The sequence below is a fragment of the Schistocerca americana genome, chromosome 7 (assembly GCF_021461395.2).
Source record: "Schistocerca americana isolate TAMUIC-IGC-003095 chromosome 7, iqSchAmer2.1, whole genome shotgun sequence".
Classification (NCBI taxonomy): Eukaryota; Metazoa; Arthropoda; class Insecta; order Orthoptera; family Acrididae; genus Schistocerca; species Schistocerca americana.
The window spans coordinates 120443128-120455671 of NC_060125.1; the positions used below are offsets into that span (position 1 = coordinate 120443128).

A 12544-nucleotide genomic window follows, 5' to 3' on the forward strand; every position below is an offset into this window, starting at 1 on the left:
CAAAGAATATTCTTAAGAATTCATTTTATTTACTAGCGATTCATCAAGAACATTAACACATTTAATCACATTATGTAAGCATGGAAGTAGCTGCCATGGAATAACTGACGAAATCATAACCAAATTTCTTTGAACAAATGGGAATTTTATTCACTTTTTAGTGCCTAAAAGCATTTTTTCAAAAGAAAGATTTACAATTATAATCAGAAAGCACAATGTAAATATCAAAGTTTCAATTTATTCAGAGGCAGAAAGAAACAAGTTTTGACTGTATGAGCTTGCAGGCAGAGAACCTTGCCGCTCCCTTTTGACACGGCCGTAGTTACGACCGCTAACAACAGCCTCTGAAAGACTACACTGGTGCAAATCTGCAACACACCAGATAACTTTAAACTAAGAGTTTTAACAATTTACACAAGCATACACACTATGCACCCCCCGTAGGAGGGATGGAAATGGTACGAACACTAACAATTAAAATATTAACCTTGCCACTGAAGTTGCAACTTGATTTAATTTATAAGAAAAGTCTTACGGTGAAAGAATGGCAACTTTATATACTAAAATGACCATTTAAATAAAAGCCCATGAAATGCAATTTTAAATAAAATTCTACAAGGTTGGCCAAACAATAGTTAAGATGCTCTACAGTACACAGATATCGCCTCTCAAGATCATAGGCAATAATATCAAAGTTTCCAAAGATCAAGACATATTTCAGGTACTAGGCCGTTACACTCCAAGCAATAAATTCGTTAACACACCAAATCCGACAAACATGACAGAGGCAGCTACTAACGTACGGTCGATTGATAGGGAGGTTACCGAACAACCCGAACTGCAGGTTGCTCTAACCCGCCCCTACTCCGCCAGGGAAAAACGGACCACCCAATTTATAAACAACCACCTTCCCGCGGGTGGGCAAACGGAAAAGAATGGTGGAACGACCTCAAAGCAAAACGGCTGGTGACCTCACCAAGAAAACAAGTAGAATTTAACAAGAGTAAATCAAACAAGATATCACCAATCACTTAACTTCTAATGAAAGGCGATTTCTCGAGAAGACCTGGCGCAGCAGCCCCAAATCGCTCTCCCGAACCGTCCACTGCCAGCCGCTTCAACGGACGCAGGAAGGCGCGCCGATCTCCCGTCCACGGCGTCGCAGTTTGCACCGGCCAGACTGATGTCGTGGTTTGGCTCCTGTTGCTCTCGTGTCGACGGCGAAGTCACTACCCCTCGCTATACGCCGCGGCCCACTGGACTCACGTGGCGACCTCACATGCGCCGACGCTCAAGACGGACAAGTCATCTTGTGTCTCAGTGCGTGACCGACCAACCGATCGATCCAACCGCCAATGACCATTGCCTGAGCAAACTCGACCAGACTGGCGGCCTAACGCGCAGACTCAGATGCAGGAACTAAGCCCCGACCGGGCGACTACTCGCTGAGTTCTCTTACTGGGGGAGTGGAAAGGCTCATTTTGCCGACTTTAAAGGTTGATCCGAACGACAGACATACTGGCACTCCGAACGACAGACAGGCTTTAACTGCCTAACAAGTGCGGACGAGAGACTGACCCCGACTGACCGACTGGCGAGCTCATAGCGTCCCTTAAATGCACGTGAACAGGCAACCTTTCCCCTTTTCCCACCAGAGGGAGACACCAAAGCTGGGACTGCCGCAGCGGCGTCACCGCCAGAAACGGAGGACGACTGCTGCACACTACGCGCTGCGGAGCGCTCTTCAAAACAGCAATTTTTACCACGGCTCAAACATGTACGGAAACCAGACGGCAGTTACAAGAGTCACTGGCCTGAAAGGGAAATGGTGATTGAGAAGAGAGTAAGACAGATTTGTGGCCGATTCCAAATGTCATTTAATCTGTTTACTGAGCAAACTGTGAAGGAACGGAAATTGGAGTTCAGGGAGAAGAAATAAAAACCTTAAATTTTTGTCACTGACATTGAAATTCCATCATGGACGCCAAAGGGCTTTGAAATGCAGTTGAACGGAACGGACAGTATCTTAATAAAGGCAAACGAATGGTAATGAATTGTAGTCGAGTTGAATCAGGTGATCATGAGGGAATTACATTAGGAAATGAGACATTAAAATTAGTAGATCAGTTTTGCTACTTGGAGAGTAAAATAATATAACAAGGCCGAAATAGAGAAGATATAAAAGTGTAAAATTGCAATTTGAAGAAGAGGAATTAATCAACATTAAACATAAATTTAATTAAGGAGTATTTTCTGAAGGCATTCTGGGAGGTAACCATGTATGGATGGACTCACATCCGGGAGGATGACAGTTCAAACCCGCGTCCGGCCATCAAGATTTAAGTTTTCCGTGGTTTACCTAAATCACTTCATGGAGATGCTGGGATGGTTCCTTTGACAGCGCGCGTCCGATTTTCCTTTCCCACCCTCCCCTAATCCGAGCTTGCGACCGGTCTCTAACGAACTCGCTGTCGACGGTACGTTACACAACTACTCTACCCTACTCTACTACTTTTACCATGTATGGAGGTGAAACATGAACAATTAACAGTTCATAAAAGGAGAGAATAGAAGCTCTAAAAATGTGGAATACAGAAGAATGTTGGAGATCACGTGGGTAATCTTACTTTAATATTACAAATAAGAAAGCGCTGAGTCGAATTTGGAAAACAACAAATTTGTGGCATAACTTACTGACAGGAGAGGTTGGTTCATAAGACACATCCTGAGAGATCAAGGAATGGTCAATTTTGTGTTGAAGGAGAGAAAACTGCAGAGGGAGACCAAGATACGAGAACAGTAAAGAGATTTAGATTACTCGGAGATGCAGAGATTCGCACAGGGTAGAGTAGCGTGGAGAGCTGCATCAAACTAGTATTCAGACTATAAACCACAACAACAATAACAACAGTGTTACAGACAAAAGAATTTAAAATTGAAATCAAGTTCTGCTAATGCACCTGTATCCACAAGCTTATCCACACGCAGCACTATGCAATATGTACCCTTGGCCCATGGGAGGTTTAAGGTAGCATATGCCTGTAGCATTGATGTTCAGCGACATAGACACTTTTCATTAATACAGAATGTTTTACTCCTGTTGAAATTGGGAGGTAACGTCTAATAAGACTGTACCTCAATAGTTTAAGCACTAATTCCCCTATAATTTCACGTCGACTGACCCGCTGAACCGTCCGAAGATGCTCTCTTTGTTTGCAGAACAGTTTTCTACCATGGCAATTAAACCACATTGGGTCTTCCACATCCCTTAAGCCTTTGCTCGAAACGTACTTTTCTGAGGCTTGTTGAACGCTGCTGTTGAGTTTTTGCCTTTTGCACTCCATATCATTGTCCTCAGACACTCTGCGGTTTGTATCCTACCATTTTTGCTAAGGAAAACAGAAAAAGTCTTGGACTGTTTTGAGCACCAATTGAAAGGTACTAATCAACACGCCTGTAGTTTGGTAACGAAGCAGAATCTCAGCACGAATTATCCAGGAATATCTTTTCACATCGATGTGAAATGGATTTAGCACATAAATTCGCTTGTAGAGACAACGAATGGCGGACTTCACTTTATTAGAATTGTAGGAAAGTGTAGGTCACGTACAAAGGAAATCGCATGTAGAACAGTTGTGCGACGAATTCTTGAGCACAGTTCGAGTGTTTGGGAGCACCAAAAGGTCACATTATTGGAAGATGTCGAAGCAATTTAGAACCGTGCAGCCTGCTAAACCCGCAGGGCAGGACAAGTAGTAGGAATTGTGGAAAGGGGGGGGGGGGCGAGAATGAGAGGCTGTCAGTTACACTACAAACATAACACTTTATTTAGTTGTCCAAACATTACAGCGCAGCTTCTAAGCTCGACTATCTTCTTTAATTCTAAAGCAGCTGAAAGCCCATGAATGAAATACAACTGCTTTTACTTTTATTTGAGGAAAAAGGCTCTAGGCTTTAACCTAAAATAGTATTTAAGCCCAAGTCAGCTAGATTAAGTTTTTAAAAGCGGCTGAAGGGCCATAAATTTAAAACGACATAAATACAATAACTTGCAGAAAGCCCAAGCTTTATGACCATTAAGAAACATTACTTCAAAACGGCTGAAGGCCTTTGATTTTTTTTAAAAAAGATGCAACCAATTTTCCGAGCCAGGAGGCCCAAATGTTTTAACCTCAAGTAGTATTTAAGCCCAAATGATGTAAGACTTGATAAGTAAGAATCCAAAATTTTAAAGTGGCTGAAGTCCCATCATTTTAAGAACAACACAACTATAATAAATATTCAACAAGCAGAAGACCCACAGCTTATCTTGAAAGAATGTAATACTTGATAAGTAAGATTCTTAAAACTTACAGCGGCTGATGGCTGATGCTTGTAGAAAACAACAGAATAAATTTTCAACAGGCAGAAAGCCTTCGATTTTAAAAACGCAGTTACAAGTATACAAATTCAAACCATCGGCTATGAGCCCTTTAAAACACACAATTAAATGCCAATAAGAAAGGCAGTATAAGCAATGGTGCTCAGAAGTTTCCAGGGGCATCAGTCTGCCCTTGAAATCTTTCCGTTCGTTTACGTGAGACAAGAAGTCGGCCCAACTATATTCGATCTACCGGCAACACAACCAAGAGACAGTCAGGGACCCACCGACAAGACGACTTGCTAACCACCGACCAGTATATGAGGACTCCAAAGCGAAAACGTTACAGGCGCAACTGCCCACAACCAAATATACATTAAGGTGTCAAAAACTACACACCAGGCTGGACAGTGACAACAGGTGAGGAAAGGACACTGTCTGAATTTATTTCAGCGATCAGGGCAGGTAACCGGAACACTTGAATTTCAAACCCACAAATATAGTTAATTCCACCACACGGCGGCTAAATCTTCACGAACACTCGCTGTTGCTCCCAGGAATACCGCCAACAGCGAACCACCAACCAAGGGGACAACATGAATAGCACTCAGAACAGCCAGCACATGCTCCATCACTACGTAGAGACCGCCAGTGGGCCCGGCCGACTGCACCACACGGAGACCTGCTTGCTGACCGGCTCCAACCGACTGACTGGCTGCACACCGCCAAGCCAGATCTATAAGCACCAGGCCGAAGATGGTACACGGTGCAAATATCGATACACACCACTGCTGCCACACGTAGAAAGAGAAGAACCACGGCATGACCGCAATAACCACGGGAAACCAAACACAGAGTAGCAGACAAGTTTTAAAGCAACGCATAAGCCGGGGTCAGGACGGCTCAAGCTTCTCGTAGTTTTGATTAACAAATGTGTAGAAAATGCTCCATGATCTCGAATGTCAGTTCCCTGGAAGGGAGACGACACACTTATCACAAAACATTATTGAGAAAGCTTAGAGATCCAGCACACTGCATCTACACAAACGGCTGTGAAGTACACAGTGGAGGCTAAGTCCCATTGTACCCATTATTAGGGTTTCTTCCTGCTGCAGTCACGTATGGAGTGCAAGAAGAATGTTTCTTTAAGTGCGTCCATGGGTTGTCTAGTTATGTAATCCTGTCTTCATGATCCCTATGACAGCGATATGTAGAGTTTTGCTGTATGTTCCTTGAATAGTCACTTAAAAATTGTTCTTCAAACTTTCTAAGTTTGCTTTGTCGAGACACTTTATGTCTAACTTCAATTTTCAGCATCCTTCTAACACTCTCAGATGGGTCAATCAGATATGTGAACATTTCAGATGCCCTTCTCTGTATACATTCTATATCCAATATTACTCTTATAATAACATTATTTGTTTATGGTTCATTAAATTTTTATAATTTTTTGCTTTAAAATTTTCACATATTGGTACTATATTATCTGTAGATGTAAAGCAAAGTGTGCTATACAGGAGTTTGAAGATCTTTGCATTTTATGTGCGTAATGTATGAAAATACTATGTACATTGTTTACTACCTTAAATAACTTTATGATGACATTTTGTATTTAAAATATTTGTGTGTATAAATTGTTGATGTTCATGTAAATTTGACAATTTAAGAAATGGTCACGCTTAGGAACAATGTTAGAAACAGCGTTATGTAAAAATGTGCTTATGTTTGGAACGAAAGTGGCTCTGGGGAGTGGAAAAGGTGGCAAGGGTGAATTGGTGCGCTACGTGGAAAAGGTGGCAAGGGTGAATTGGCGCGCTACCTAGAGCAAGCGCGAGAAGTAAGTGACACAGTCTGTAGACAGCAGTGATTGAGGCAACACCTTTGTGAAGCAGCGGAAGCTTTGCCTGCAAATTTGCACAAAATTTCCTCGGATGAAGACTGCAAACGGCTTACGGCGTAGATACGAGTTGATGGACTACTATATGTAAAATTGAACGACGCCAAGAAGAGAAATTGAGCCCATACCTGTGAGATACTTGCAGGTCGTACTGTGGGTAGTGTAGCCGTCATAATTGTTCGCTGCGCCCAAGTCTACAGCCACCAGATAGGATTTTTTCTATTTTTGCTTTTGTACAGCGTGAACCATTAATTTAAACTGTGTTTTCAATAATCATTCTTTAACTTTAAAGAAACTGGTTCGCCCTCTTATTTCATCCTAATCATAAAGCTATATAGGGTTCCTTCCTGGTGTTTGATTAATCCGAGTATCCAGCTTTACAGTCTTATGAACTGCCAAGTTAATATAAAGAGGCACCATTTAAATTGTTTATGTGTATATAATAAAAAAAGTTTTCTTAATTATTGCAAAGTGTTGTAGTAAAAGTTTGCTTACGTAAAAATTCAGTCAGAGTGAAGCCAAGTTACTTGAATCTGTTAAATAACTCCACAGAATTAGTTGACAGCGTAATAGCTTTTGAAAGTAAATTCCAGTAAGAAAGAGGTTTTCTTGAAGTGAAATGTTCAGTACAAAAAGTGTGTGCTTTAGCATATAAGTATTTTAGTGTTTAAGTTTGTTGATTATGGAAAGTGCTTTTCTAAAGGTCTCCACTGGCCAAGTTTTTTTTAGCTTACTTGATGTTTTCTACTGGGTTTCTCTCTTTTAGAAACGTAATGTATAAGGCTGTAGTCCAACATTGCTTAATTGGAGTAATATTTATTTGAAGAACCAAATTAAACAGTAGCAAGAAAGTGGGTAAAATCATACTTCTGCTTTTCCTATACTTCACAGTTTCATTGCCTGGATAGGCTGACGACCATTAGTACACATTTTAAAACACTAAATGAACTTGGAACTGAGTTGTCCTAGGTTAAGTAAATTATTATTCATACTACGTTTCTATCTAACAACTGGGTAAGATCTTAGGAAAAGAAGTGAGTATTCTGATTTACTTATCCATTAGATACAACACATGATCAAATCATGTAAAAGGGCTAACTCTTATTTCATCCTAATCATAAAGCTATATAGGGTTCCTTCCTGGTGTTTGATTAATCCGAGTATCCTGTTTTACATTCTTATGGTCAGGTTAATATTGCTTACGTAAAAATTCAGAGTGAAGCCAAGTTACTAGAATCTGTTAAATGACTATACAGCATTAGTTCACAGTGTTAATAGTTTTTGAAAGTAAATTCCAGTAAGAAATACGTTTTCTTGAGGTGAAATGTTCGGTATAACAAGTGTGTGCTTTAGCATATAAGTATTTTAGTGTTTAAGTTTGTTGATTATGGAAAGTGCTTTTCTAAAGGTCTCCCCTGGCCAAATTTTTTTAGTTTACTTCAAGTTTTCTACTGGGTTTTTCTCTTTTAAAAACGTATTGTATAAGGGTGTAGTCCAACATTGTTTAAGTGGAGTAATATTTATTTGAAGTACCAAGTTAAACAGTAGCAAGAAAGTGGGTAAACTCATACTTCTGCTTTTCCAATACTTCACAGTTTCATTGCCTGGATTGGCTGGCGACCATTAGTAGGCATTTTAAACCACTAAATGAACTTGGAACTGAGTTGTCCTAGGTTAAGTAAATTATTATTCATACTGCGTTTCTATCTAACCGCTGGGTAAGATCTTAGGAACGGAAGTTAATAGTCTGATTTACTTATCCATTCGATAAAAGACACGGTCAAGTTGTGTAAAAACGCTAACTCTATTGACTAGTTTTTCCTATAAACAGGACTATCCTTCTATAGTGTAATTTGTTTGGAAAGTAAACTAAATTTTAGTGAGAGGGTTATACGTGGCAACATAGAGGAAGGGTTTCTGTTATTTAGGTTAAACCACACTAAATACCGGTACAAGTAGTGGTAGGGTTATACTATATTGTGCGGATCCCACAGACTTGACCAGTGTCCTATGATACCTCGCGCAAGTGATTTTTAACCAGTTACCTTTGTAGACTGGTTACATTTCCCCATTATTCTGATATTAAGTCGGAGCCTACCACCTGTTTTATATACGATTGAGTGCACGTGATCGACCCATTTCACGTCCCTACAAAATGTTACAGACATGTATTTGTGTGAATTAACCGATTCCAACTGTGACCCACTGATATTATAGTCATAGAACAGTAGGTTTCTTCGTTTTGAGAAATGCAGAATTTTACATTTCTGTACACTGAAACCAAGTTGCCAGTCTTTGCACCACTTTGAAATCTTAACAAGTCTTGACTGAATATTTAAGCAGTTTCTTTCAGACGGTACAAAATAGATAACTGCTACATCTGCAGAAATTCTGAGGTTATTATTATTATTGCCTGCAAAGTCATTAATACACACCATTAATAGCAAGAGTCGCAGCACGCTTCCATGAGGCACACCCAAAGCTACTTCTACATCTGTCGACGACGCACCATCCAACATCAGTTGCTACGGTCCCACTGCTAAAGAATGACTCTGCAGGCAGCAATGTACCCACTGCGTAATGACAGGGAAGAGGAGAAATTACGGCTCGTATGGATGCATTTGGACAGACGTTTTTCCGTCGCTCCACTTACGGAACTAACAGGAAAGAGAATGGCCGGCTATGGCACAAAGTACACTCCGCTACGCTCCGTATGGTGCTTCGCGGTGTATGTAGATGCAGAATGAGTGACTTCAGCCGGGTATGGTGCCCGAAGAAACATCTAGGCTCTGGTCCTTGTCCGTCTGAGGCTATTATCAAGCGTAGACGGAGTGTCGCACTGTGTCAGCGTGACGTCTCCTGGGTGTTCATTAACATTTTGTCCGGTGTGTTAACATGGCAGTTGGGACACTAAAGTTAGAAAAGTCCCGCGTTCTGGCCCTACACGAGCCAATCAGACCCAAAGCCCGACGTGGCGTCCTTTGTCAGTGCGTCGCTGGATGTGATGTTTTACATTCTTATGAAGTATCAGGTTAATATAAAGAGGCACCATTCAAATTGTTTATGTGTATATAATAAAAAAAGATTTCTTAACTATTGCAAAGTGTTATAGTAAAAGTTTGCTTACGTAAAAATTCAATCAGAGTGAAGCCAAGTTACTAGAATCTGTTAAATGACTATACAGAATTAGTTCACAGCGTTAATAGTTTTTGAAAGCAAATTCCAGTAAGAAATACGTTTTCTTGAAGTGAAATGTTCGGTATAACAAGTATGTGCTTTAGTATCTAAGTATTTTAGTGTTTAAGTTTGTTGATTATGGAAAGTGCTTTTCTAAAGGTCTCCCCTGGCCAAATTTTTTAGTTTACTTCACGTTTTCTACTGGGTTTTTCTCTTTTAAAAACGTATTGTATAAGGGTGTAGTCCAACATTGTTTAAGTGGAGTAATATTTATTTGAAGTACCAAGTTAAACAGTAGCAACAAAGTAGGCAAAATACATACTTTGCTTTTCCAATACTTTACAGTTTCATTGCCTGGATAGGCCGGCGACCATTAGTAGGCATTTTAAAACTACTAATGGAACTTGGAACTGAGTTGTCCTAGGTTAAGCAAATTATTATTCATACTGCGTTTCTATCTAACCGCTGGGTAAGATCTTAGGAAAGGAAACCGCTCTCCGGTCGCTGTCGGGATTCCAGACCTCGGAAACGCCACCACTCCGTCAAGTAACTCCTGCGTTGGTCTCGCGAGGCTGAGTGCACACTGTTCCAGTCCACCTGCCGAGGATAAATGCCGGGCATTACAAGGAATCGAACCCAGGTCACCCGCATGGCTCTCACAACTGTTGTACTGTCTTGAAGACATGAAAAATACCACAGTTGACTAAAGACGGAACAGAACAACACCACCTCATTGCGCCACCGCACCACTGAAGGAAACAATAAAACTATGCGCCAAAACAATGACCAAGCAGATATACCATCATGCATCTGCCTGACAATAGTTGTAAAGGTGGCGTTATTAATTATTATTCATTGTTATTATTCATTCTACTGATAAATGACTAATCCTCAATGTATTACGTGGATCGTGTCGTTAAGAGTTGTCATTTTTGTAGTAAATAAGTCGACCAGTTCGAGTCGTCTCACGCCACGAAAAGTAAATGTTGTAGGTCACACAAAAACTATTATATTCCAGAGGACTGATGATTATCCATATAATATCTGTGATAGCTTAATTACTTTGTCACTTAAAAGGTAAGCACACTTTCTTCGTTACATTCAGACTACCCCTTCCTGTACTGTTAAAATGATTATCCATGTGTAATATATTTTTGAAACTGATGACCCAAAATTAAATCCTTCTGTGATGAAATATGACAACTAATCAATGAAATGGCCTGCATCTGATACGAGTTTAGGTCACCACAAAAGCTCAGCTGCGCCGAAAGAAATGGTGTAATTTACCACAGGCACTGTGGCAACCAACCAAACGTACACTACTGGCCATTAACATTGCTACACCACCAAAATGACGTGCTACAGACGCAAAATTTAACCTACAGGAAGAAGACGAACGTGCTGACATGACGAAACTGTCCAACCGATTTCTCGCACACAAGCAGCAGTTGACCGGCGTTGCCTGGTGAAACGTTGTTGTGATCCCTCGTGTAAGGAGGAGAAATGCATACCATCACGTTTCCGACTTTGATAAAGGTCAGACTGTAGCCTATCGCGACTGCGATTTATCGTATCGCGACACTGCTGATGGCGTTGGTAGAGATCCAATGGCTGTTAGCAGAATATGGAATCGGTGGGTTCAGGAGGGTAATACGGAACGCCGTGCTGGATCCCAACGGCCTCGAATCACCAGCAGTCAAGATGACAGGCATCTTACCCGCATGGCTGTAACGGATCGTGCAGCAACGTCTCGATCCCTGAGTCAACAGATGGGGACGTTTGCAAGACAACAAGCATCTGCACGAACAGTTCCACGACGTTTGCAGTAGCATGGACTATCAGCTCGGAGACCATGGCTGCGGCTACCCTTGACGCTGCATCACAGACAGGAACGCCTGCGATGGTGTACTCAACGACGAACCTGGGTGCACGAATGGCAAAACGTCATTTTCTCGGATGAATCCAGGTTCTATTTGCAGCATAATGATGGCGACATCGCGTTGAACGCACATTGGAAGCGTGTATTCGTCATCGCCATACTGGCGTATCACCCGGCGTGATGGTATGGGGTGCCATTGGTTACACGTCTCGGTCACCTCTTGTTCGCATTGACAGCACTTTTAACAGTGGACGTTAGATTTCAGATGTGTTACTACCCGTGTCTCTACCCTTCATTCGATCCCTGCGGAACCCTACATTTCAGTAGGATAATGCACGACTGCATGTTGCAGGTCCTTTGTGGATACAGAAAATGTTCGACTGGTGCCCTGGCCAGAACATTCTCCAGATCTCTCACCAACTGAAAACGTCTGGTCAATGGTGGCCGAGCAACTGGCTCTTCACAATACGCCAGTCACTACTCTTGATGAACTGCGTTATCGTGTTGAAGTTGCATGGGCAGCTGTACCTGTACACGCCATCGATGCTCTGTTTGATTCAATGGCCAGGCGTATCAAGGCCGTTATTATGGCCAGAGGTGGTTGTTCTGGATACTGATTTCTCAGTATCTATGCACTCAAATTGCGTGAAAATGCAATCACATGTCAGTTCTAGTATAATATATTTGTCCACTGAATACCCGTTTATCATCTATATTTCTTCTTGGTGTAGCAATTTTAATGGCCAGTAGTGTAATTACCACAACAAATGCTAAAGCTATAGTATCGTCGGACTGCAATCAGCCACGTAACACTGCACTTGACTAAACGAGAGGTTTGACGGAATTACGGAAAATCACTCTTAGCAGTGGTGATTACATAACGCTGACTGAGTCTGTGCTGTCATGTGCAGTGTGTGCCGGCAGACCCGGAGCGTTTCAACTGTGAACGTCTCGCAGACGTGTAATGCCTCAGCATATTGTTGCTTAAGAATACTGTAACATTCTATAGAGAAAGTAAATCTGATCCAGTTACATCTCTCTTCTTACTAAAAGCGCGAAGATCCAAATACTCACATATTCCACGTACATCAGTCAAATGTAAAAGGTCCTCCAATGTGTTACCTGTATTTCCCTTTTTAGAGTAGTTATGTTATTTTACAGTTCACTGTTCTGATGTCTAAGATAGGCACATTTTCGGCACTGGCTTGGGTAATGCCTTTTCGATGGTAAG

The 12544-nt window shown here is 41.4% G+C and overlaps 1 protein-coding gene across 1 annotated transcript in view; it reads left to right on the forward strand.

The window, feature by feature from the left end:
• The window catches only part of LOC124622767, a 38401-nt gene extending 26123 nt beyond the window's left edge, over positions 1–12278 (forward strand). Inside the window, exon 4 of the mRNA XM_047148558.1 lies at positions 12225–12278. Coding sequence (XP_047004514.1) covers positions 12225–12278 — 54 coding nt within the window. The remainder of the gene's footprint in view (positions 1–12224) is intronic.
• Positions 12279–12544: the final 266 nt, after the last annotated feature.